Source organism: Nycticebus coucang, chromosome 12 (genome assembly GCF_027406575.1).
Source record: "Nycticebus coucang isolate mNycCou1 chromosome 12, mNycCou1.pri, whole genome shotgun sequence".
In the NCBI taxonomy this organism is placed as follows: domain Eukaryota; kingdom Metazoa; phylum Chordata; class Mammalia; order Primates; family Lorisidae; genus Nycticebus; species Nycticebus coucang.
Genome location: NC_069791.1, coordinates 16863013 through 16889120, shown reverse-complemented (window position 1 = coordinate 16889120; position 26108 = coordinate 16863013). Strand labels below are relative to the sequence as shown.

The following is a 26108-nucleotide window of genomic DNA, read 5'->3' as shown; positions in this document are numbered from 1 at the left end:
CCGGGAAGGCACTCTAGCCTGGGGCAAGACAGGGAGACTCTGTCTCAAAATAAAGTGTTTCAGGCTGAGTGCCCATAGGTCAGTTGTTAGGGCTCTGGCTACATGCTCCAGGGCTGGTGGGTTTGAACCCAACCTGGGGCTAAACAAAACAAACAAACAAACAAAAAATAGTCGGGCATGTGGCAGGCACCTGTAGTCCCAGCTACTAGGGAAGCTGAGGCAAGAGAATCATTTAAGCCCAAGAGTTTGAGGTTGCTGTGAGCTATGATGCCAAGGCACTCTACCAAGGGTGACAAAGTAAAACTCTGTCTCAATTAAAAAAAAAAAAATGTGGGGCGGCGCCTGTGGCTCAGTGAGTAGGGCGCCGGCCCCATATGCCAAGGGTGGCGGGTTCAGATCCAGCCCCAGCCAAACTGCAACAGAAAAATAGCCGGGCGTTGTGGCAGGCGCCTGTAGTCCCAGCTGCTTGGGAGGCTGAGGTAAGAAAATCGCGTAAGCCCAAGAGTTAGAGGTTGCTGTGAGCCGTGTGACGCCACGGCACTGTACCCGAGGGTGGTACAGTGAGACTCTGTCTCTACAAAAAAAAAAAAAAAAGTGGGTGGCACCTGTGGCTCAATAAGTAGGGTAGTAGGGTGCCGGTCCCATATACCAAGGGTGGTGAGTTCGAACCCGGCCCGGCCAAACTGCAAAATAAATAAATAAATACACAAGTGTTTCAGGTGGCCCCATAGCACAGTGGGTAGGGCACAGGCCACATACACCAAGGCTGGTGGGTTGGAGTGCAGTCCAGGTCAGCTAAAATCAGCAGTGACAGCTGCAATAAAAAAATATAGCTGGGCATTGTGGCCAGTGCCTGTAGTTCCAGCTACTTGGGGCTGAGGCAAGAGAATCTCTTAAGCCCAAGAATTTGATGTTGCCGTGAGCTGTGATGCCACAGCTCCCTACCAAGGGTGACAGACTGAGACTCTGTCTCAAAAAAAAAAAAAAGCTGGGCGGCGTCTGTGGCTCAAGGAGTAGGGCGCCAGTCCCATATGCTGGAGGTGGCGGGTTCAAACCTAGCCCTGGCCAAAAACCAAAAAAAAAAAAGAAAGAAAGAAAGAAAAGAAAACATGGCAGTAAACCAAAAGTAGTCAAGTCACCTTCATTGCCCTCTTAGAGGTTTATTGGGGGAGACTGAGTTTAATAAACATATTATGTTCACATTACCAACTGAGATACATGCTCTGAGGATATACATACTACTCTTTAAGAGCACATAACCAAGGAATCTTTTCTAGATTGGGGTGAGTTTGCGGCAGAGGGGTTCAAGGAAGGCCTCTCTGAGGAAGCAACAATGGGTATCAATTTGGAAGTATAAACAGGCAAAGTGGAAGCAAAGAAAGCATTCCAGACAGAGGGATTGCAGGGAGTATGACAAATTTGAGGAATTGAAAGAGGCCATGGAGTTGGAAGGGTGGGGGAAGGACAAAATGGAATGTTTGTATGGGTAGAGGTCAATATATCTAGTCATGCGACCAGAGTTGCATTTTGGAAAGATTATTCTAGCTGCTATATGGGGAATGGACAATGTGGAAAAGTAGGTGCTTTTAAAGTAAGATTAGGCCAGGCACGGTGGCTAGTGCTTGTAATCCCAGCACTTTGGGAGGCCAGGAGTTCCAGATCACATGATGGCCAGTGCCTGCAGGCCCAACAACTTGGGAGGCTGAGGTGGGAGGATTGCTGAGTTGGAAGGTACAATGACTATGATGTGCTGCTGCACTCTAGCCTGGGCAACAGAGTGAGATACTGTTTCTAAAAAAAAAAAAAAAAAGTAAAATTTCTAAGAGCGGACAAGAGATGGGATATGGAAAGGGGTGGGGAATAGTTCAGGAATAACTCCGAGGTTCCTGCCTTGTGTAATAGAAACAGCTGTGGTCAGGAGGGAAATCTACCAAAATCCTGTAAACTTGAGACCATTGTTTATTTCCTGTCCTCCATTAGGGTTATTCCTTCCATCCTAAGGAGGATAAGATCTCACACCCCTACCTGCCAATAACGAGCAGGCAAGCTCCCTCTATCCAGACCTCTAGGTGAGGAGACTCCCAGCTGTAAGAAGCCATTCCATTCTAGTGTTGTGTTAACTGAGCTCAACGACAACGAGTCCTATTTCTTATCTGTGGAGACCAAACCTCACTGAGTTGCAGGCTCCCAGCCCTCTCAGCCCATTTGGAGGGGGTCCCTCGTGCCAGGAATAACTTGCATATCTATAAGCGTCTTTAATGGCGCCCCCAAGCGTGGGGCATCACGATGATCGGAGTCAGGTCAGTGGCTATAGACAGCCTCCAACACTGCTTGCTACAACCCGGCGGTGCAGACCTTCCCACAATGCCGCAGCCTGTTTTGCCAGTGGTCCACCCCTCGCCAGTCCCGAGAGCTCGCGAGAGTACAGCGGCTCCCGCTGTCGCTCAGACTTGGAGCGTCAAGCAGTCTCCGGCCCCAGGACGGCTTCCTTCTTTCTTTCGCCGCGTTCCATTCGCGTTCGGCTCTGGGATTGGCTGATTGGGCCGGGTCAGTTTTTCCCGGTCAGATAGCGGTTCCACCACCAGCCCTTCCTTTGGCCCCGCCTCCGAAGCCTGTGGATTGGACGATTGCGTCAGATGTCACGAGCCTTCTCGGAAGCGCAGACTAACCAATCAGGAGCTTCGCGTATTTTACAAACTGGGGAAAGAGCTGCAGCTAAGTCCGAGAATCCGGGCAAAAGCGAAGAAAGTAAGGGCGACCCTGAGGGGTTCTCGGGAAGGTGCTCCACGGGGATCTTGGAGGGAGTGAGGACTGTGGGGGCTCATAGGTAGGACAGCAATTTGGGTTCCGGGGTCGAAAGAGTATAGTCTCAGGGTATCTAGAGATGGCACTTAGAAGACCGGCCTTGCAGGCGCTGAGGGCTTGTGGGCGCATGGATTTGGGTGGAGGTATCAGGGTGTCAGGACTGGCACCCCAAGAACTAGTTGACCTTTGATCCATGATCCTTCTTGCCTTCTTCCCTATCTCATTTGTAGCGGTCATGACCACCGTCCAAGCCACAAAGGATCCCCTCCTCAAGGGTGTGCCTCCCACCCCTAGCAAGATTCCGGTACTCTCTCAGAGACGGCCGCCTTTCCCCATGGTCAAACCGTGTGCTGTGGACCAGGAGAACCAAGATCCAAAGGTAAGAAGGGGCTAGTGGTGAAGACAGCAGTTGCAAGGGATAACATATGCCGGCAATGCACCCCAACGATAAACTCCAGCTTTTTATCCCCTTTCTCTCTCCAGAAATGGATGCAGAAGCCAAACCTCAGTATTCAACGCCCTCTGCTTGACTCAGCAGGTCCCAGGCCAAAAACCACACACCAAACAGACACATCACAGAGATTGGTGGGGATCACTGAGCTCCGGAACCCCTTGGAGGAGCTCAGGCCTAACCCTGGTGGTCAAAATGTGGGGCCTGGGCCCCCTCCCCAGAAAGGTACTTGTTGGAGGCTGGGAACACAGCCTCCATGGCTGAGGGACTGGGAAAAGCACAATGGAGTTTGGGGGCTTTGTACTCCCCCTCATCTCCTGCTTACTGTATGAGTCCTGGTCCCTGCTCCAGGAAAGCTCTTTGTTCTTGAAAGCCTTTCCTTCAGCAAAATGTCTGAGACCTTTTCCAGCACCCCTCCCCTCTAATCAATTGCTCTGTGTTCTCCTAATACTTTGCAATACCTCTTTTATAACATGTCCATACTTTGGCTTGAGTCCTCTACCACTTAGATTATAGCTTCTTTTTTGAGACAGTCTCACTATGTCACCCCTAGAGTGCTGTAGCGTCACAGTTCACAGCAACCTCAAACTCTTGGGCTTAAGCGATTCTCCTGCCTCAGCTTTCCAAGTAGCTGGGACTATAGATGCCTGCCACAATGCCCAGCTATTTTTTTTTTTTCCTGGTTGTAGTTGTCATAGTAGTTTGGCAGGCTTGGGCTGGATTTGAACCCACCAGCTTCAGTGTATGTGGCTGGTGCCCTGGCGGCTGAGCTACAGGCAGCGAGCCAGCTTCTTCTTCTTTTTTATTTTAAGAACAGAGTCTTAGAGCCATGGCATCATATGTAACTCATAGCAACCTGAAACTGTTGGGCTCAAGTGATCCTGTTGCCTCTGTTTTCCATTTTTAGTAGAGACAGGGTCTCACGTTAGCTCAGGCTGGTCTCGAACTCTTGAGCTCAAGTGTTTGTCCTGCCTCAGCCTCCCAGAGTTCTGGGATTACAGATGTGAGCCACCTCACCTGGCCTGATAATAGCTTCTTCTTCTTCTTTTTTTTAATTGAGACAGCGTTTCACTTTGTTACCCTTGGTAGAATGCTGTGGTGGGCGGCGCCTGTGGCTCAGTGAGTAGGGTGCCGGCCGCATATGCCGAGGGTGGCGGGTTCAAACCCAGCCCTGGCCAAACTGCAACAAAAAAATAGCCGGGTGTTGTGGCGGGTGCCTGTAGTCCCAGCTGCTCGGGAGGCTGAGGCAAGAGAATCGCATAAGCCCAAGAGTTAGAGGTTGCTGTGAGCCAAGTGATGCCACGGCACTCTACCAAGGGCAGTACAGTGAGACTCTGTCTCTACAAAAAAAAAAAAAAAGAATGCTGTGGCATCACAGCTCACAGCAACCTCAAACTCTTGGACTTAACTGATTCTCTTGCCTCAGCCTTCCTAATAGCTGGGACTACAGGTGCCCGCCACAATGCCCGGCTTTTTTTTTTAGTAGGCCTTGGCCGGATTGGAACCCACCAGCCCCGCAGCATGTGGCTGGCACCCTAACCACTGAGCTATGGGCACCCCACCAATGATAGCTTCTTGAAGATAGCAGCTTTATCTTATTCATCTTTGGGCCCCGGTGCTTAGAATGGTGTCTTTAGTAAAGTTCTGTGAACATTTGGGAAGCTGAGTTCAATTAAATGAGTCTTTTTTGCTCATTTTTCCACCTCAAGGTTATAATACCAAGGTCCCTAGCCCCTCTGTCTTCTTCTTTCCTGTTCCTTCTCATCTTTCTTTCTCCTCTTTCTTTGCAGAGGCTCCAGGGGCCATAGAATTTGTGGCTGACCCTGCAGCCCTGGCCACTATCCTGTCAGGTGAGGGAGTGAAGAGCTGTCAACTGGGGTGCCGTCCCAGTCTGGCTAAGAGAGTACTGGTTCGAGGGAGTCAGGGAGGCACCATCAGGAGGGGCCAGGTAATGAGACGGTGTGAGGAGATCAGGCTGGGCTGGGCTGAGGAGGGAATCTTGAGCCTCTGCTAATAGCCTCTGTTGGGATCCCAGAGTGCTCGGTCCTCTGCATATTTGGCTCCCAGAACCCCCACCCACCGACTGGACCCTACTAGGGCTTCCTGCTTTTCAAGACTGGAGGGATCAGGACCACGAGGCCGGACTTTGTTCCCCCAGAGGCTAGAGACTCTGGTGAGTACCCTTGAGGGGCTGATACTCTGCTTGTGGAAGCTCCTTTCAGGGATAAAGCTGAGCCCTGGGAGAGAAGGTCCCTCATGGTGAGTCAAGGGATTCTATGGGGGTGGATGGGGTTGGTGGTGGGGCCTGAAGGAAGACCCACTTCTGAGTCTGCTTTCATCTCTTGTTCCTATGGATCAGATTTCACCTTCAGGATCCTCCTTTTACCCCTCTACTGGCCCCAGTTTCCAGGAGCTAAGAAGAGAGACAGGTGGCAGCAGCCGGTGAGAAGGAGAGGGTATGGGAGAAGGTCATTTGGAAAAGAATGAACTAATGTATGATACAGGGCTCCCTAGATCTAGGGCCTTCCAGTAGTTTTAGGACTCCCTACGAACCCAGGAGGGGAAAAGGGATATCTGTAACTTGCCAAGGTGAGCCCTTGAAATAGGGTTCAGGTCTTTATAGCCAGGCCTCAATATGACATCAATTTCCACAATGAGAAAACTGGGGCGGGGTGGGGGGAAGGATGAGGAGGGCAGAAATATGCTGTGTCTTAAAAAAATATATATATATGCTGTGTCTTTTGTTTAGTGTCTAGTAGAACATAGGCTATGGCAACAAAGGGAATTTGAGTTTAATTCCTGACTCTCTTATCACTTACTAGTGCAAACTTGCCTTAATCTCTCTGAGCTTTGGTTTCTTTCTTTTTTTCTTTTTTTTTTTGGGGGGCGGACAGAGTCTCACTTTGTAGCCCTCAGTAGAGTACCATGTTGTCACAGCTCACAGCAACCTCCAACTCTTGGGGCTTAAGCAATTCTCTTGCCTCAGCCTCCCAGGTAGCTGGGACTACAGGCACCTGCCACAACACTTGGCTATTTTTGTTGCAGTTGCCACTGCTGTTTTAACTGGCCGGGGTGGAGTTCGAATCCACCACACTCAGTATATGGGGCCGGTGCCCTACCCACTGAGCCACAGGTGCCACCCTGAGCTTTGTTTTCTTTATCTGTCAAGTAAGAATAATGTTTGTAGCATCGTTAGAGGTTGCTGTGAGAATGAAATGAGACGTTCATAAAGTACTTAGCACCTGCCCAGCTCATACTTGGTACTCAGTGACTGCTAGCTGCTGTCCTTGTTATCATCAGGACTTCAGTGAGTGAGGCCTCAGGATTGCTCATGGAAACCCCTGTGCAGCGTGGTAAGTATGTTTGACTGTGGGCAGAGAACAGGAGCAGGTAGTCTGCCCACAGCAGGGAACAAGACAAGAGAAAGCTCAGCAGGCTATGGGGAGTGGGGCGAGTGAGGAAGCGGGGAGGAGTGTAAAAGGAAATGGTCCCCATTTCTTCCCCTCCCTCCCACTTTCTGCAAGATTTACCTTCACTCCATGTTCTATCCCCAGCCCCTAAGGGCCATCATCGCACCCACAACCCACTTAGACTGTTCAGATTAATAAGTGTTTACTGACATAGTGTTGAGATTTGAGGGCCTGCTAGATGTATCCCTTTCTCTAATGGTGCAGTGGGGGCTATTTAATGAGTGTTCCCTCTTCAGAAGTTGCAAAGCCCTGTGCCAGACTTTGGTGGATGTTCCAGACACTACAGCAAATTTCCTATTTCTTCCTAGCTTCCTCTCTCCCTAAAGGAGAACATGAGGTTGTCACTCACTCAGATGAAGGAAGAGTGGCCTCCCTTGGTCTGGCCCAGCGGGTACCACTAAGAGAAACCCAAAAGATAACACATACCAGGGTGAGCTGGGACCTTCCTGGAATGGGAGGTGGAGGTGAGAGGCACAGGAGATGCTTGGGGGAATTCCACAGTAGCAGCCAATACTAAGGATTGTGGGCAGTCCTGGGCCTCACAATGCTATTGGGTCTGCCCCAGAAGGACCCCAGCCCTCTCCAGTGTGGGACTGACCTCTCTTTACCAGGTGTCTGGGGCCTGGAGTGAGAGGTCACAGACTGGTATGTATCAGATCAATGCTGAGGGTAAGACAGATCTCACACTTGTCAGCCTAAAGCATTCATCCCTTCATTTCACAAATATTTACTGAGTAGGACCAGCCACTGAGTGCCAGGCACTGTTCTAGGATATGGACACGTAGCAGTAAGCAAGTTCATGTTTTATATAGAAGAGAGAGACAAAAAATAAACACGTGGAGCAGGTGGGATGGCTCCTAGCACTCTGGGAAGCTGAGGCAGGTAGACTGCCTGAGCTCAAGAATTCTAAATCAGCCTGAGCCAGAGCACGATCCTGTCTCTAAAAATAGGGCATCGTGGTGGGAAATGTAGTCCCAGCTATTTGGGAGATGGAGGCAAGAGAATCGCTTGAGCCCAAGAGTTTGAGGTTGCTGTGAGCTATGATGCCATGGCACTCTACTGAGGGTGACAAAGTGAGCCTGTCACAAAAAAAAAAACATGTGAAATATATAGTATTTCACGTGGTGACAAGTTATCTATAAAAGAAAAATAATAATGATAAGGCACTGAAGAGGACTGGGAGTAGAGGAGCTAGTATTGTACTTTAAAATAGATTGGTTAAGGGACTCTTGAGAAGATGATGTTTAAGTGAAGACCAGGAGTTGAAGGAGTGAGCTCTGTAGATAACTGAGGGAAGAACATTCTAGGTCAGGAGAACTGTGTAGGCAAAGGCTGGGAGGATGGAATGTGCCTAGTGTGTTTGAGGATCTACAAAAGGAGAAGCCAGCAAGATTGGAGAACAGTGGGAAATGAGGTTATAGTGATTACAGGGTCAGACTGTGTAAGGGCTTGCACACCAGTATAAGTCCTTACTTAGATTTTTCTTGGAATGAGTGGAAAGCTTTGGGGAGAGGGGACAAGCAGGAGAGTGACGTGATATGACTTGGGCCTTAAAAGAATCGCACTGGGCGGCACCTGTGGCTCAGTGAGTAGGGCGCCTGCCCCATATGCCGAGGGTGGCGGGTTCAAACCCAGCCCCGGCCAAACTGCAACAAAAAAATAGCCGGGCGTTATGGCGGGCGCCTGTAGTCCCAGCTGCTCGGGAGGCTGAGGCAAGAGAATCCCGTAAGCCCAAGAGTGGAGGTTGCTGTGAGCTGTGTGATGCCACGGCACTCTACCCGAGGGCGGAACAGTGAGACTCTGTCTCTACAAAAAAAAAAAAAAGAATCACACTGGCGGGCGGCGCCTGTGTCTCAAAGGAGTGGGGTGCTGGCCTCATGTGCCAGAGATGGCAGGTTCAAACCCGCCCCCGGCCAAAAACTGCAAAAAAAAAAAAAAAGAATCACACTGGCTGTTGTAGTGACAACATGACATAGGAAGGCAAAGAGAGATGGAGGTCATTCTTCCTACCTTTTGCCTCTTCACAGGATAGCTGTGACTCCCACCTGATGCCTTCCCCTTCCCCTGTGGCCCAGCCCATGCATGGTCATAAAGTGCCACCTTCTGTTACCCGTCCATCACCCTTTGGAAGGGCTCAGCGTGTATCCTCCCCTGGTTTCTCAGCTCTGGTTTGTATCACCAACTCCTAAGGAAGGGCCAGGGCAGAACATTCTGGCTGGAGATCCCTGCTAAGTCTAGGTTTTGTCCCTGCTCAGCCACCCACATTTCTCCACAGAACTCATATTCAGTGTTGCGGCGTCTAGCTGTTCGGCCCAAAATCCGGTTCACACCCATGCCATCAGTCCCTAGAGTTCAGCAGGTAAGGTACTGGCACAGGCCACAGCTGGAGGAGAAAGGAAATGGATGGGTATATGGAGAATTCAGATAGAGCCAAGGGGAGATTGGGTCCCATCTGTGGGTGCTGGGCCTTGCTGACCTCTTACTTCTGTCTCAGACCCGATGCTTGAGTGGCCTCTCCCCTCAGCCCTGTCCTGAAGAGCCTACCCTGCCCTGGGTAAGTATCAGAAGCCTTCTCATGCTGAAATCTATCACTCTATCCTCTTGGTCTGGAGTCCCACAGAGTTTGAGGCAGATGTGTTCTCTGGAAAAGCTACCTAACCCTCCAGCACTCCCTGCTTCTCTGCTGCCCTATTCAAAGTCTGGGGCCTGGGCGGCGCCTGTGGCTCAAAAGAGTAGGGCACTGGCCCCATACGCTGGAGGTGGCGGGTTCAAGCCCAGCCCTGGCCAAAAACTGCAAAAAAAAAAAAAACAAAGTCTGGGGCCTCTCAGGGATTTTGATCCCTTCATGTCGGTGGGACTCAGACTGGCCTTTTTGCTGCCCTAGCATGGCTCCCTCATGTGTCCCCTTCCTCCTCTATGGCAGGAGGATATCGCAGTGCGATTATTTGACCAAGAGAGTTGTGTAAAGTCACTAGGAGGACCTGGGAAGCTACCTGCACCCACCCCTTCTGGGCCCTACCCCAGTGGAACCCCCAGCCTCCCAGAGCTGAAGATGCAGGTGGGTGTGGGGAAGGGAGAAAGCAGGGGGATGGGAAGAGGACAGTGGGGGTAAGTTACCCCATCTTGATAATATTCTCTCCCACCACAGCGCATTGGTATCCTGCAGCAGCTGTTGAGACAAGAGGTGGAAGGGCTGGCAGGGGGCCAGTGTACCCCCCTTACTGGAGGCTCCCCTCTTGATATGGTTGAACTTCAGCCCCTGCTGACTGAGATTTCTGAAACTCTGAAAGATCCTGAGCATAATTCTGGGACTTCCCATGTTCCTGGATTGTTAGAGCACTCTGGGCAGCAGACAAAACCTTGCCTTCCAGAACAGTGTGAAGAACCACACGCCTGCCCTTCAGCAGAGCCAGGAACTCCAGAGTCCTGTAGGAGTGAGCCTGAGATTCCACAACCGTCCCTCGAGGAACAGCTTGAAGTATCAGAGCCCTGCCCGCTAGTGGAGTCCAGACCCCAGGGACCCACTGGATCCTCAGAGCCCTGCCCTGAGGTAGAGCCCAGGAAATCAGAGGCCTGCTCCCTGGAACGTAGAAATCCAGAGTCCAGCCCACCACCCTGCTGCATTCAGTGGGCTCCGGCTACCACCAGCCTGATCTTCTCTTCCCAACACCCACTCTGTGCCAGCCCCCCTATACACTCAATCCAGTCTCTGAGGCTCCCAGCAGGTCAGGCAGGTAAGGAGTTTGTTGGGAAGGGGTATGAAGAAAGGATGGCCTCATCTCTCCGTGCAAGCTGGGCCCCTGCCCTGCACCACATGATCCCATGCTTCCTTTCCTCTGCCTTGTACCCTTCTCCGTCCGGGAAAGGGGAGGAACTGTACCTGAGGGTAGGCAGTGTGTGGTGGGAGTATAGGATTCCAGAGTCCCCTCTACATTCTCCATGGCCCTCAGGCCCCAGCAGTCTGGCCCCTCGAACCCTGGCCCTGAGGCAGCGCCTCAAAGCATGTCTAACCGCCATCCACTGCTTCCACGAGGCTCGCCTAGATGATGAGTGCGCCTTTTACACCAGCCGAGCCCCTCCCTTGGGACCTACCCGGGTCTGCACCAACCCTGTGGCCACATTACTTGAATGGCAGGATGCCCTGGTGAGACTCCAAACCACAGCCATGCTGTGTCTGCACAGCAAGCCTTGCGGGGTGGGAGCAATCTGGGCTCCTTTGTGGAAGGGTTTGCTACAATTCAAGGATGACTGTGATAGGGTCTGCTTTCTCTCCAGTGTTTTGTTCCAGTTGGTTCTGCTGCCCCTCAGGGCTCTCCATCATGAGGCATCCAACTCCAGCCACTGCTGCCTTGCCTGGCTTCTTACTTTTAGCCCTTATTTATTGTTTGTCTGCCCCATGGTACTGGGAGCTGACACCCTTTTGTCCTCTAATAAAGTTTCTAAAGTGTCTAAATGTCTGGCTAATGAGTTTTGGTCCACATATGCCAAATACTGTTGCTGCTCTCCAGTTGCCCACATGGTGGCAGTGTCTCCAGCTTAGAGGCCAGTCCTGGGCTCTCAGGATCCCTCAGGAACCACCATCTGGAAGTTGTCCTGAAGGGAGAAGTCATCCACTCTTCCCAGCCCACCCCTCCAACAAGCTCTGAGTATGGTGGGGAAAATTGTAGGACCTGTTCCTCTTGTTCGTTGACCTCAGTCCCTCTTCCAAGAGCCATCAGCTACTCTTTCCTTCCCTAGCGCTCCTCTTGTAGAATTCCATCTGTCAGGCAGAAAAGCAGATGCACCAGACTTAGACCTTTGGAATCCTCCCTTGCTAGTGTCACTTAGCTGGTATCTCCCTCTACCAATGGTGTGAGGCCCCAAAGCTCTCATGAAAGTCATACCAACCCCCTCTTTCCCTTACAGAATAGAAGACCTGGGCAGCCCCCTCCCCTTCCCCCAGAGGCAGATCTTTCTAGGAATTAATTGAACCTTGGCCTTGAGAGGCGAGAAGAAGGCTCAGCCACTTTCCCCACACTCTGCACCATGTTAAGCAGCCACACACAATCTCCCAACCTCACTTTATTAGAAGGGGCAACAGCTAGTTGCCCCCAAAACTAGCCCGGATAGGGGTGGAATGAGGACTGTACAGAATGAGTTTTAAATGCCAGGAAGAAATTCACTGGTTCCTCCAGTTCACAGCAGAGCTGCCAAAGCTGGAGCCTGGAGTCTGAAAGTGGAGATGAGAGGAGGAGGGCATGGCGAATTGAAGTTGTCACGACAGAGAACCAGTCCTACCCTGTCTTACTATCTCCTCTTACCTAAATGTGCTCCTTCTGTTCTGTTTCTGTTCTTTCACTCTCAAGCTGCCAGGGCTTCCCTTCAGTTTTCTGAGCCCTGACTAATAAAACTGCTCCCCATCTCCAGATAGAAGAAAAAGCCACGACCTCGCCCTGATCTGGTCCCGGCTTTCACAAGCACATACGTGGATGCAGGTGGTCCCTTCGGAAGTCTCTCGGCACCTCCTCCAGCCCGGCCTCCTCCCCTCCTCGGCCTCTTATACCCTTGAGCACCAAGAGTCCGCCCATTTAGGCTGCCTCTGGGAGCCAGAGGGTCCGCCCCACCGCCAGGCTCTCAAAGGATGGGGTGGTGCCTTGGGTGGGGCCGGCTGGAGACGCGCAAGGAAGGGAGTGAAGAGGCGAGCGGGGGAGAGGGTGAAGTAGGGGTGGGGTTCGCCTCAGTCTGGGTAGATGATGAAGCCAGAGAAGGTGCTGTACTTGTTGGTGTTGCCCCCGTGCACCTTCCCGCCGTCCAGCTTGATGAAGACCTCGTCTCCCACATCCAGGTGTAGAATGACGCTGTTGCTGGCGTAGTCGTAGTTCTGGTCCGCATCCTGAGCAATGGCGCTGGCACGGACCTATCAAGGGAGAAAAAGACAACTGGCTCATGCCCTGTGCCGAGCTGGGGTAAAGAGAGGAGTCGGACCAAGTCTCCCGGTTGCAAGAGCAAAGGCAGCAGGCAGCGGTGGACAGCAGCTGGCTGCAGGGGCCCGGGAGCCCAAGGAGAGGGTAGGAGACCGCTGAGCTCATCAGGCTCTGCCATCCACTAGCCGTATGACTCTGGCAAATTTCATACTTTCTCTGGGCCTCAATTTGCACTCTAAGTGAGGGGGAGTAATACGGCCTACCTCTCAGGGTTGTTAGGATTAAATGGTTTACCATACTTGAAGTGTGTGCAAAACAGTGGTTTGCACTCGCTAATCATTATTTTCATTTTCAAAATAAAATTAACCTGCAGGACAATTTCTAAGATTCCATACCTGCTTGGGCTTCCTGTTAGACCTAAACATGGGTTCCATTCCCCAGGTGACAGGGCATAGGTGTGTCTGTGTGTGTGCTACAGAGTGTCGGCCGTCGGAAGGTGCACTGTTGGGCTCTTGCCTCAGAAGCTGATTTCCCTCTGATGCTCCAACCAGGAGTCGCCATCCCTGAACAAGGAGCTCGGTCCTCCTCTTCTGCTCACGGAGGCGGTTGCCTCGGCCTCCAGCCCCACTCTTTCCGTCCCACAGGGGCTGGTTATTAATTCATTAATTATTCATCATTATTCTAATCACTATTTACCGTCCCCACGGCCGCAGCGCCTGCACCGCAGAATACAGAGTGGGAGCCGCGGAGGAGGGGGCCCTCAGAAACCAACACACACTAGTTACACATTCACCCCCCTTGCTACCCTGCATAGATCAAGCACATACACTTGGTGCCACATGCAGATAAACACCTCTATTCTCACACCTTCACACTCGCTCACACACTCACTCACATCATGCATACACACTTTCATACTCCCTTACACACATTCACTACCTCCCCCATACAGATGTACACATTCTCTCACTCCCTCTCCCCAGGTACCTGGGATTATCCTGCTCGGAGGAGACCCCAGGCAGGTCTGGGGACAGGCAAGGACTGTGGTGATAGGTGGGCTCCAGGCTTAAACAGGGCCAGGAGGAGCAGGCCTGATACTCCTGGGTCACCACCACTCCCATCTTAGGGGAGCATTTGGAGGTCACTGCTCAGGCCCAACCTCCCTGCAGCCTGGGGTGGGGGAGGCTAGGCACCTCCCCCTACCCCATACTACCTCACACTTTCTGCTTCTGGGTCCTGATATCTGGGTCCTGGTCCTCCAGCAGAGTCCTTGGGGCTACTCTCCCAAATCAAGGTAGCAGTGACTCCTACTCTGCCCATAGGGGCAGGGAGTGGCATAACCTGGAGACTAAGAGGTTAGGAGGGAAGTTGTGGGGCTTATCGGACCAGGCCAGGGTCCAAAGCTTTGGTCCTACCTGTCTTTTTCTCAGCTACCTGGCTGGCCCCTGAACTGCCAGACCATTTCCCACCTCTGCCTACAGACTGGATATTAGCTTAGAGCAAGACTCATTCTAGGCTCGACTGAGTGTTTTCTTTCTTTCTCACCTTTTTCTCAAAAATCTAAGCTGAGTGTCCCCTACATGGGAACATCTGCTGATTGCCCATTACTTGAGACATGGATTCTATCCTACTTTGAAGGAGCCTAGGCTCTGGGTAGTTCACCCAGCACAAGGCTGGGAAACCCAAAAGCCAGTAGGATGGCCTCAGAAGGGAAGGTAGCTAAAGAATGGACAAGAAAAGAGGCTAACTGGCAGGCCTAGACAACCAAAGATGTTTGCTGTGGTGGCCAATAATTGGAGTGTGAGGTCACAACCGCAGAGACATTAAGCTTTGAGTCCTGAGTCCTAATTCTGACACCATTTCTAAAGCTGTATAAAGCCTTGGATAGATGGTTTTCTTCTGTGGTCCCCAATTCCATTTGTGGTAAGTGAAGCAATTTGTGAGTTTTAGGCAGCCTCCATTCCTAGACCAACGACTCCAGGGAGGGACTCAATGGCCTTTCTCAAGGGGTTCCAATGAGTGGGATGAGTGCGGGAGATTTAGGAAGCTGTCGGTGGGATCTGGGCTCGGTGGGGAAGGGCATCTCACCTGTCCGTTCTTCATCAGGTCAGCCCACATACTGGTGCCGTCGCCGCCGCGCATAAGCACGTGGTAAGCGAAGAAGTAGACACCCGGCATGGGGCAAGTGAACTTGCCGCTGGCTGCCTCATACGCGTTGCCCACGTTGGTCACCACGTCATCAAAGCGCAGCACCTCGTAACCCTCATGAGGCCGCTTCAGGCCCGCGTAAAAGGCGATTCGAGGCACAAAGCCAGCAGGGGCAGCCACCCCTCCGGGGCCTGGGCCGGGAGGGCCCGGGGGACCTGGCCTGCCTAGCTCTCCTGGAGGCCCTCTGGGGCCTGGCGGTCCCGGGGGTCCCCGTAGGCCTGCCTTCCCGCGCCGGCCTCCTTCTCCCTTAGCACCCGGCGGGAAGGGGGACACCGAAGCGGGCGCGCCGTCGGGGCCCGGGCCTCGGGGCCCATGCGGGTCGCACACCATCCGGCAGCGACCCAGCATCTCGTAGTGCGCGGGCCCGCGGGAGCTGTGCACCAGCAGCGGAATGGCCACCAGCAGCAGTAGCACCATGGCCACCCCGACGGCCGCGCCAGCCACCCGCTTGCGGCGGCTCAGCCGGGACGCGGCCAGGGCCAGTAAATCTTCCTCACTCTTGGGCGCAATGGCTGCGGAGGCTGGGGGCTCTCCGCGGGCCCAGGAGGCAGTGGCCCGGCTTGAGCCTGGATCTGTATTTCCCCCGACGGCTGCACCCGTCCCCCCGCCCCTGCGGGCTCCCGCCTCAGTAGTGCCTTTCCCCAAACGTCCGTCAACGCAGACCGAGGTGCCCTGAGGTTTACGTCAGGGGCAGTTCCCGACGGTCCAGCTCCTGTGGTCCTATATTACCCTCCTGCTCAGTCCTAACAGTCCCGGGCACCTGAGATCCGCGGCTTCTCGGACGGTTGATTTCCGATAGATCTAGGATGACTTCTCTCCAGACAGCTTCTCTATCACGGATGGTGGTACCTGGGTTCCAGGCTACCCAGACGGATAGCTCCGGGCTAGAGGCAGGACTACTCCCAGCGCTCCGGACGTCCCGGGCTTTGAGCTGCGGGTGGCGCCCACCAGACGCGACCTCCTCATAGGTTTGGCGCTTTGGCTCTAGGCGAGCACTGACTCAACCTCCTAGCCCAGGCTGGCCCCGGCCCCTGCGGAGCCCTAGCCCAGCGTCTGTCTCCTGCGAGAGCGCTCTTCTTCTTTGCGTCCCTAACCTTCCTCCTCTCCCTCCCGGAGCAGCAGTGCGGGTGATGTGAGTCGCCGCGCGGCCCGAGTCACTATAAGCGGCTGGAGACCAAGCGACCCCTAGCGCCCAGAGTAAGAAGTGCGGGGGCGGGGCAGGCAGCGGCCCCCATCCACGTTGCCCCCCCCGCCCCCGCAGTCCCCCTGCCTCTGGGTTCCTTCCCCACTCTGAGCTGGTTCTGCGGGTTTTGCCGCCGCCTGCACTATGCTTACTTTCTCCCTTTCCGCGGAGTTTGGCATACTCAGAGCCCAGAGGAAACCAAAAACAGCGGTGGGGTAAAGAGCGGTAGATTTCCAAGCTAAAATAAAGCGGGGGTGGAACCTCACAAAAAAGAAACAAAACAAGAAAGGCTAGGAAAGATAAAAATTCGCCATCCCACGGCCCACAATGCCCATGACCGAATGATATGGTAAAGGGTTCAAACCTATACTTGTTGGCCTAAACTGGAAAAGGCAAATCTCCATCCACCCCCACCCGTCAGTGTTGGGGGCGCAGCCGAGAATGTGAGAGTGTGTGTGTGTTTGTGTGTGTTTAGGGAGAGAGAGAGAGAGACCTGGGGGAGCGAGCAGGAAACAGACAGGAAAGCAGAGAAGGAGCGACAGAGAAATCAAAGAGAGGGAAAGCCAGTTAGAGACGCAGAGACAGAGACAAAGCTTGGAAAAGAGACTGACAGCCCCCAGGGGGAGAGGGAGAGACAGAGACGGAGACAGAGAGACGGGAGCCGAGACAGGTTGACAGATCGAGAGAGAAATGTAAATGGCGTGCTGCAGAGAGACACCCAGGTCCGTGTTTGGACTCCAATGTGACATATCAACTGTGGGAAGATGCGGGGGCAGGGCGGTTCTGCCAGCAGAGTGGTAGGCTCTAGGCCTGTGCATTGTGACAGTGTGTTGGAAGAGTAGAGGTGGCCATGGGATCCTGGCCTTGTGTGTTCCTGGGTGATGGGGTTGCAGATTGTGTTTCTTTGTGTATGTATATGTGAGTGCTGTTTGAAGGGATGTCAGTACTTGTCTTCCTCTTAGTTCCTAAATTTGGGACGCCCATGAATGCCATTTCTCCTACCTTATGACTGAAGAGCAGGTAGTCTTCTGGGGAGAAAGAGTCAGAAGACAGCAGTGGTCCTACTTGCCCAGTCCAGCCCAACAGAACCCACCCTGCCCCAGTCCTAGACCTGTCCATCTCTCCTCCTTCCTCACGGATTTATTGTTAGATGACACCCAGAGAAGCTGGATCCCACATAATGGGTGTTTGGGGTGGGGATGGAAGTTGTTTATGCAAATTAACCATTAAATGCAGATTACGGGTTAGGCATCTTCCTTTAAGGAAGAAGTTACTGTCTTTCAAAGTGACCAAGAGGTAACACAGCTTCAGGCTTTGGTACATCAGTGCCCAGAGAAAAAGGTATTGGCTCCCTCCTTCCCTGCCTTGGCCCTCTAGGGGAAATTTCTTCCTCACTGGACTCCAGGGCCAGAGGCTAGGAGAAGAGGCTCTGAGACCAGTGAAAGGTGGGATGCAAAGGCATCTTAGAAACTGTAATGTGCCAGGACTGTAATGTGTGGGAATACATTGTGTGAAATGGAGGGCACAGGGCACACCAAGGCATGATGATTGGGTAGACAGTGATTTCCTCATCTCCTTTTTCTGTACTCCTTCTCTGCACCTCCCCCCATCCCTTCACCCATAATGATGAAGGAAGAGAGAGGTTGCTGAGGTTGGGCCTGTACAGTGGTGGAGGGGAGACCCCTATATGCACGAAAGGATTGGAAGAGAAAGGATTGGCAGACAGTGGGGGAGGGGGCTCTTCCTCCAACCATAAATACAAATTTTATTCAAGGTCTTTGTCGTCATTTGTCTTCCTTGGGGGGCTGAGGGCCGTATCAGCCCCGTGCATGTCTAAATCCAGATCGGCTCCCCCAGGCTGGATAATGGATGGATCAGAGAGGAGAAAAGAGTAATCCTGGGCTCACACCAGCCTCCTCTGCCCAAATCCGCAGACCCCCATCTACCGCAGGTCCTGCCACCCTTCTGTTTCCCCCTGTCCTCCCTCCACTCACCAGAGGGCTTCTCTTCGTGGCCCCACTCCCCACCCCTCTGATTCTACTCACCAAGAGCCCTTTTTGAGTCCCTCACCTCAGTCCCTTTTAGATCCCCAGCCTCGTCTCTCTAGAGCTTCCCCTCTCCTCTCATCCCCAGCCAGGGCTGTGAGCTGCGGTGACCAGCAGAGCTGCAGCGAGTGTGTGTGGTGGGGGGAGCCGGCTTGGCTCACAGGGAGCTGAGGGGCCAGCTCCATGAATTTATTCATGTTCTGTTGCTCTTTCCCCACGCTCTGGAATGAAGCTGCCAGCTCACCAGGTCCTTATTGCTTCTCCTGCAGCTGTCACATTCAGCTGAGGAGGGACCTGGGTAGGGCCTGGGTGCTCCTGGGGCCAGAAGCCAAGTGTCTGGGCTCCAGGGAATGCTAAGGCCCAGTCTGGTGTCCAGGACAATTTACATAGAGGTCTTCTGGCAGCCAAACTGGGAGGCCCCAGGGAAGTGGTGTGGTTGGGATAGAGATAGAGAAGGGTGTGCTGCAGGAGAAAGGAGCAGTGAAAGTGGCAGACGGAGTTGGTAGGAGGGAAGGGAGGGGAGGGGAAGCCTTTAACAGTCTCCTAGCCTCCCTCATTTAAAAACACAGCCTAGTTTGGATCCTGCATTAATCCTTACCATTGACTCTGAACTAACCCCAACTAACCCTAATTTATACTAATTTATACACTTGACTCTTCTTCAATCCTAAAATAAATTTTAGCTCCATAATCTGACCCTAGATGGACTCCATTCCCCCACTGTCCTGGAACACAGAGGTCTCCCCAGAATTTCACCCCAGGGCTATAGCTAGGTGTGTGTCAGAGTTCTGAGGGCCAGACTTTAGATTAGCATGTGATTAGCATATGATTTGCATGTGATATGTGCCTTCTACTCTGCGGAAGTTTTCATGTTAAAATTTTATGAAGTCTAGCGAAAAGGTCCTGCCTTCTTGAAGGTTCTCTCTTTTTGTTCCTTCTTTCACACTTCTTGTCACTGACCCAAATCCCCTCAAGGGAAGAAAGGGGGTGAGGAGGTGAGCACAAGGTGAGGAGGAGGGAAGACAATAGCAGTGACATGCCTCCATCACTCGAATAAGCCTCAGTTTCTTCATCTGTAAGAGGAGAGAAACCTCCTTTCTAGCTGACTGTTCCATTAATATCTAAGGAAGTGTGTTTTCCCCTTGCAGTCTCTCCTTCCTCTCATTCAGGGCCAGTCATGGTGTGGTTCTTCCCCACCTCCTCCCACACTCTGGCAGTTCAACTCTCACATGGAAAATTACACAGAGCTGGAAGCAGCCTGGGTTACCTGTTACCAGACCCCTGGTATGAAGAGAAGGGAACTTTGTCCACCTGAGAAAACAGGAGATAGCATGGAAAGGAAGTAATGTAATTGAGTGCCTATTGTATTTGGGGGCTGACTACTCATTGCATCCTCACAGCACCCCCTAGAGGTGGATATATTGTCTCCATTTTACAGATAAGGAAATTGGAGCCCAGAAATGGGAAATGGCTTGTCTAGTATCAGCCTGTATAGTGGCAGTCCCACAGTTGGAATTATGATTTCCTGACTTCATTCTCAGTGCCCTAGAGGAAATAAATAGCACCCGGTGCTGGGAGGGTGAGAGAGAAAGGACATGAGTGAGCGGCGAGATATGAACGGGTCTTGGGAAGACCCATGTGTGTGAGGTCAACTGGGAAGGGTCTTGGGAAGACCCATGTGTGTGAGGTCAACTGGGAAGGGTCTTGGGTTTTTTATCCCCCAACCTCCACCCCAATACTGTCAAGCCTGACACCCAGCAGGCTCTCCGCCTTTGGCTAACGCGGGGCAAACGTGCCGGGATAGAGGAGGAGAGGGAAGAGAAAAGGGAGAGAAAGGAACAGGAAGCGAGCCAGAAGAAAATTTGCTAAGGGAGCAAAAGGGAGAGCTCTGGTGAGAAAACATCGTGGACCAAGACCTGAGCACACTTTGCCTCCCTGCAAAGACTGCCAACGTGCCTCGCCGCCAGGTCCAGGGCTCCATTGATCTGCTGCTCAGTTCAACCTTGAATTCAAAGAGTAGTGTCAGGGCCCATAAGGCTAAGGACAAGTTCGTGGTTCCCCAGAGTGAGTGGAGATTGCTTCCAAGGTGACTGTCGGGCCAGAGTGCCATAGCTGATTTACTTCCACAGCCCCGGCCCCCTGGCCAGGTGTAGCTCCTAACCTTAGCTTCTCCACCTCCCACTTTGCGCCTCTTCTTGGACTTGTCGCCTGCTCCAGCCTCCAGTTAATGAAATGTGGGGATCAGCTGTTGTCAGGCCCGCCATTTCTCGACTGGGATATTGGATCCCGCGCTGGGAGACCAACAGGTGGGAGAAGGGAGGTGGACCTGGGGAGCCGAGAAAGGGGCGCGGGCTGGTGAGAGCCCGGAGTGCCGGAGGTAGTGCCAAGCTCCAAGTCTACATGGCTCTGCGGAGCGAGATAGGCCCTAGGATACTCTTTCTGTCTGAGGCCCCTAGCTCTTTCCACTTTGAAGAGCGGCAAACTTAACGTGCACCACCCCCACTGCACCCCAGATCCAGGTGGACCCTGTACTCCAGATCCAGCTCTCCGGGCGGGCCCGGAGTTAGTGCGCGCCACTAGCAGAGCCTCGGGGCCGGCTGCCGAGGCCCGCGCTTCCTCCCGTCTCCTTCTATCCCTTCCCTATTGCTCCCCCTCCCTACTGCACTCCCTCCCCGGCGGCCGCGGCCTTTATTAGGGATTCCGCGGCTGTCGGTCCCGCCATCCATCCTGTCCGCCGGCAATTAGGCGGCCAGACAAAGAGCAGCTTCGGATGGATGAGGGTCCCGGCGGATCGGAAATGTGAAGGGTCAGCGCTGCCGCCCGCGGCGCACCCCGCTCCCCCTTCCGCATAATCACTGGCCGCCCGTCATTCAGCCGGCCGCGGGGTGAGCTCCGGTGCCCAGGCAGGGGAGGGAGGGGATGTGACTACAGCCTAGGTGCCCAGGGCAGGGCGAGCGCGGACCTGCAACAGGGGCGCCTCCTGCGGGAGAGCGGAAGACTGTGGCCAGAGGCGCCTTGAGAAGGGAGGGGAGTGGAATTGTGGCCACCGGCGTTCCCCGAGGAGGGACTCGGGGCCAGCGGTCTGGGGCGTCCGTGTGAGGAAGTCCTGGACAATAGCTGCCTGAGACAGGAAGATTGCGACCCAGGGCTCCCCCTGCTGGGAGGCTTAAGGGCGAAGCCTCAGTGTCTCCGGTCAGTGCAAGGAGAACTGTGCCCAGGGCGACCCCTCCTAGGGAAACTGAGGGTCTCAAGCCTGACTCGCCTCCTATCGGAATAGAAATCACACTGCGTTTCTCTTCCCTGCTCTCTTTAGTGAAATACAAAGCATCCATATCAAATAAAGAAAAGCTCAAAGTCCTGGGGAACCCGAGTAGAGCAGACAGGAAGTTCAAGGAGTCTAGGTTTTACTGTTTATTCTTTGGTGTTAGCTCCCAGCTGACAAATCAACATCTCAATCTGACAATTAGCGGTCTAGGTGGGGGGGAGAGGGGCTCTTACAGCCAGGGCCCTTCGCCTTCCAGGCGGGAGGCAGAGAGGTGGGCCGGTTCTGGCAGTGATGAACGACTCCAGGGGGGCCCCGGGGCCCCGAGCGCGCATTCATTACCCGACTGACAGGCGGGTGGCGGGCCGGGCGGGCTGCAGTGGACGTGCTGGGAAAGAGACCAGGGGCAGGAGGGGGAGCGAGGGAAGTATTTAAGAGTCCCACTGCTCCCCCTGGCTCCGAGTTCTTTGCCTTGATTACGGTACTTCTCTGAGCTCGGCCTTCTAGTTGTTGGAGCTGGCCCTGGTTGCAGAATTTGGGAAGCAGAGGCAGGGACCTAAGCCCTTCTCTGGGGTTAGGCGACTTAAGGTCTGAGATGTCAAGAAAGAGTGTAGACAGGCCATAGGACTAGGCGCTTCGGCCTGACCTCTGTGGAATTGTGCATGATTGCGCACTCAGAGATGGTGTGTGTGACAGGGATTGATGGGTGTGAATCTCGCGTGGGGATCAGTGACTATGTATGTCAGTGCTAGGCATGTGTTGGCCTGATTTTGTCAGTGGAGGTGTGAGATTCTCATGTCTGAGGATGAGACACCACCTCTCCCTGCGTGTAGGTCCCCCCACCCCACCAGCTTGCTGTCAGTTCTGTCTCCAGTTTTGGAGGAAATGGCAGTGTGCACAGTGACAGCTGAGGTGCTGCTGGTGTGTGTGTGAGTGGTGTTGGATGTTAACTGTGAAAGTGCTGATCAGGACAGTTGTTCCTCTACCACCTTCTCCACAACCATCATCTTTTTCTCAAGCATCTTCAAAGTACAGTATTTTTTCCTCCCAAAGTCTGGAGACCTGAGGTAGGAAGTGATTACCACCAGAGTTCTCTATAGTTCATACTCATACATACAGTCTTCAATATAAGATGTGATCTCCAAACCACCTGGGCTCTTCAGGCTGGTTGGTGGTCAGTGAGCAGGAGGTAGATGTTGAACAGACCAGCATTATGCTCAGGAAGGGAAGAGGCAGAACTTCATACCTGTGAGAGAGCCCTCCTCTTTGTGGCTTGGACTAGCATCCCCTGGGACCCTAACCTTTTGGATCTCAGGTCCATTCATTACCAGTTGACACCTTTGGGAGAATAAACCTAACTGTACTTTAATTCCTCTCCCTAATGACTCTCTTTTTTCACCTGGCTTTGTCTCCACTCTCCTCTATTCTCAAAAACACCTAGAAGCTGGGTGGCACCTGTGGCTCAAGGAACAAGGCACCGGCCCCATATATACCGGTGGCAGGTTCAAACCCGGCCCTGGCCAAAAACTGCAAACAAACAAACAAACAAACAAAAAACACCTAGAAGCTGAGCCTTGCCTCCTCCCCATCCCTGAGTATCCAGGGTCTATAGAGCAGACAATTGGAATGACTCTGGGTCTCTGGTCCCCTGTTTTGTTCAGTGAATCATTAAGGCACCTTCCCTTTGCCTTTCTGTTGCTTAGGGCTAGAGTATCTCTTGGAGCTTCTAAATCTTTATCTCTGTACCATTTTTTGTGTCTTCATGTTTCCACTTTTAGAGATTTCTTTGAAATTTGTCTTCTGTACATTTTGGGGGGCTAACTGTCTTTGTTCCTCTTGGTTCAATACCCCAGCCCAGTAGTGAGACCCACGGGGATTGGGGTAGAGGGAGCAGGGCTTCTTTCCTGCCCCCATCCAGAGGCGATCGCTAACACAAGGATGGTCATGCCTGTCAGGGCATGCCCAGGTCGCTTCTCATTCCGGGCACAGGAACCTAGTCGATGCCCCGCTGTCCGTCCTCCTTCCAAACCTCCCTCCTCCCGGCCCCCGCCCCCTCCGCCCGCCTGGAAAAGGCAAATTTGACATTTTTAAATCCCGAGCCTTAGAGGGATCGATGCAGCCCGGGGGCCCCGCCCGGGGTCGATATTCCTGATTGGGAAGCGGCCACTGAGCGGAGCCTGCGTGTAAATCACCCGGGCTGGGGGAAGGGGAGCGGGGAGCCTACTGCGTTCCAGACACGCGGAGCCTGGCAGGGTCAAGGCCCGGCCGGGACCCGGGGGCGACAGAATGAGGAGAACAGACTTTAGAGAACCAGAAAGAAGCCCGCCCAGAATTTCCCCCCTCCCTGCCCAGCCCTGCCAACTCCCCCGGCCGGCTCCAGTCTCGCTTCAGCGACTGCCACCCTCCGTTGCCCCTGGAGCCGCCGGGGAGGCCGGTGTCGGAGCCAGCCATGCGGCGGCTCCTCTCCGGCCGCTCCCGCGGGGCCGGGGCTTTGGCGGCGGCTGTCACGGAGCCGACAGGCCAGGCTAGCGGAGAAGGGGCGGGTGGCGGGGAGGTGGGGGGAAGAAGGCTGGCGCACCTCAAGCACTCAGTGGGCGCGCAACAGATGTTTGCCGAATTAAGAGTCTACCAGGTGGTCTGGGACACATTGGGGTGGGGTCGGAGGACGCCGGTGGAAAGGAGGCAGCCCAAACCTGGCGAGGGCCAAACCTCACTCGCGGGGATGGGCAGGCACTTGAGGGGCTCTGGCGATCGAGGGTCTGGGTTAGACGCCCCCTTCCTATCCCCCGCCGGAGAGACTAGGTAATAAAGCACAAGAGAGAATGGGATGGGCAGGGAAGTTTGGACCCCAACTACAACCTCCTTCTCTGCCCCTAGCCTCTAGTCTTTGCCACGCTCTGCTGGGGAAACCCAGGGCACTGAAGCTGAGAAGGACCAGGAAGGTTAAAAGCCGGGTCCTCGGCAAGGCTGGGGCAGCAACCAGGATTCCCGCGTGGGTCTCTGGATTCACCCGCTCACCCTGGTTCTGCTGGAGGGTAAATACACCACCACGCCTCTCTCTGCAGTTCAGACCCTTCCTTCCCGTTTCAGCTTGTCAGATCCCCCCACCTTCCACCCCACGCCAGTTTATAGAACAACAGTTTGGGGAAAACAATCCGGGCCGAGTGACGGCCCCGTAATTGTGACAAAGTGAGTGCGCGCGGCTGGAGAGCGCGCTAGGGCGGGAGCACTGCGGGGCGAGGCGGAGGCCCGGGCGCCTCCCGCCCTCCCTGCAGCCCCTCGTTCTTATTCTGGTCACCTCCCATCCCTCTCCTTGACTCTTCTCCAATTCCTCTTCTCCCGGCCCCTCGCGCGCCTCCCTTCGCTTGTTCCTCCATTGCTCTTCCCTTTCCTCCCGGTAACAGCTCTTCTCCGGCTCCCCACCCCCTCCACTCCCCTCCCCCGTGTGCTTTTTCCTCGCTCACTTCTCCCTCTCCCCTCCGCCCTCCAGTCGTTTTTTCATCTTTTTCTGCGCTTACATTGCCCTTGGGCCTCTAGCTTTCTCGGCACTATCCGCTTCTCTCCCTTCCCAGGCCTAATCTCCCAATCCTAGGTCGAGTCCTGAGTCCCCTTCCTGACCCCCCAACTCTCCAAGAGCTACCCCGGGCTCTCCTTGGTTTATCCAGCCGCAGAGCTAGCGGCAGGCTGCGGCCCTGGGGCCTCCCGCGGTCTGCCCCCTTCCCTCCCCATCCTACCGCTGCCCCCCCACCCGGCTCCCAGTGCGGCGAGCTAGTTTGTTTGTCCAGCGGCCACCGCCGCCTCTCTAGCTGTTTGCCAAGCTTAGCGCGCAGCGGCGCAGTGCCGGTCCAATTAAGTCTCATTCATTATTCAGTGCCCCGGTCGCCCCGCCCCCAGCGGCCTAGGGCGTTGCTTTGGAGCCCCTCCCCGCTCAGTCCCCTCAGTGATCCCTAAGGGTTCATGTGGGGAGCTGTATTTCCTCCTCTGGCTGGAGTAAGGATAGAGGGGATAGAAGCACTCTGCCTACTGCAGGGCGATGACACCGGTGAAGCGCACTGGGTTCACTTTGTTCTCAAGTTAAGACTGGGGGACCTTGGAGACCCAAACCCCTCCTTTATAGAGCAGGAGATTGAGGAGCAAGAAGCTGAATGACTTGGCCAAGGTCACAGAACAGAGCAGGACCCAGGATCGAAGGTCTGGACATTGAAATTAAGGCATATTGCATTCCAGCTCCATCCCGGCAGAAAGGCAGATCACCCTCTGAGATTTGGGCTGCTACATAGCTCTCCTGATGGGGCTTTGTCACCCTACCCCTTTTGCTCTTGTTTTTCCCCTCTAGCCCATGGTGGGTGGGAGAAAGCAGCCTCGGGGCTCCCATTGGATCAGGAAGCTCCTCGGATCTCAGGCCCAGGTCTGGATGTAGAGTCCTCTAACTGGAAGACTTAGAGGCAGAGGAGTGAAGGAGAGTTTGAGGCAAACTTGAGATGGGCCGTCTCTCCCTGCTGCCTATCTGTGGGTCTCTCTTCCTTAGAATAATTGGAAGTGGAACCAAGCAAGGCAGAGTCGAAGGGCAATGAAGTATGGAGAGGAGCCTGCAGCCAGAGGTGAGGGAGAAAAGTCACTCTCCCATTTACTATCAAGGGCATGTTCTTGCATTTATATCTATCTTGTTTGTTTGTTTGTTTGTTTTGTTTCGTTCTACAGGTCGGGCCCGTCTCCATGCTCCCGCCAGGCAGAGGCTGCCCTGGGCTGCTCTACCTGGTCTTTTGGACAAGGTGAGTCTG

The 26108-nt window shown here is 53.8% G+C and overlaps 3 protein-coding genes across 6 annotated transcripts in view; 2 read left to right on the top strand and 1 right to left on the bottom strand.

The window, feature by feature from the left end:
• The first annotated feature begins 2532 nt into the window (after positions 1-2532).
• On the top strand, positions 2533-11172 carry TROAP (trophinin associated protein). Of its 3 annotated transcripts, XM_053557280.1 has the most exons (15): positions 2538-2748; positions 3036-3184; positions 3289-3481; positions 5047-5204; positions 5292-5429; positions 5616-5698; positions 6557-6609; positions 7035-7156; positions 8754-8894; positions 9002-9085; positions 9221-9280; positions 9650-9784; positions 9875-10460; positions 10677-10870; positions 11002-11172. In XM_053557280.1, the coding sequence occupies exons 1-15, from the start codon at positions 2637-2639 to the stop codon at positions 11047-11049; spliced, it is 2256 nt and encodes a 751-aa protein (XP_053413255.1). In that variant the 5' UTR covers positions 2538-2636; the 3' UTR covers positions 11050-11172. The 3 variants fall into 3 exon arrangements, with proteins under 3 accessions (XP_053413253.1, XP_053413255.1, XP_053413254.1); XM_053557278.1 differs by having other exon boundaries at positions 2533-2748; positions 9875-10870; XM_053557279.1 differs by having other exon boundaries at positions 2700-2827; positions 9875-10870.
• Positions 11173-12065: 893 nt separating this feature from the next.
• On the bottom strand, positions 12066-15254 carry C1QL4 (complement C1q like 4). Its single transcript, XM_053557403.1, has 2 exons — positions 14718-15254; positions 12066-12622 (listed from the first exon to the last, which is right to left on the bottom strand). Exons 1-2 carry the CDS (start codon positions 15252-15254, stop codon positions 12443-12445), a joined length of 717 nt encoding a protein of 238 aa, XP_053413378.1. The 3' UTR covers positions 12066-12442.
• Positions 15255-25377: 10123 nt separating this feature from the next.
• DNAJC22 (DnaJ heat shock protein family (Hsp40) member C22) overlaps positions 25378-26108 on the top strand; it is an 88336-nt gene continuing 87605 nt past the window's right edge. Inside the window, exons 1-3 of one of the 2 annotated variants that reach the window (XR_008373146.1) lie at positions 25378-25518; positions 25856-25928; positions 26029-26099. The gene's annotated coding sequence lies outside the window, so the exon portion shown is untranslated. The remainder of the gene's footprint in view (positions 25519-25855; positions 25929-26028; positions 26100-26108) is intronic. The other variant, XR_008373147.1, reaches the window with a different exon arrangement.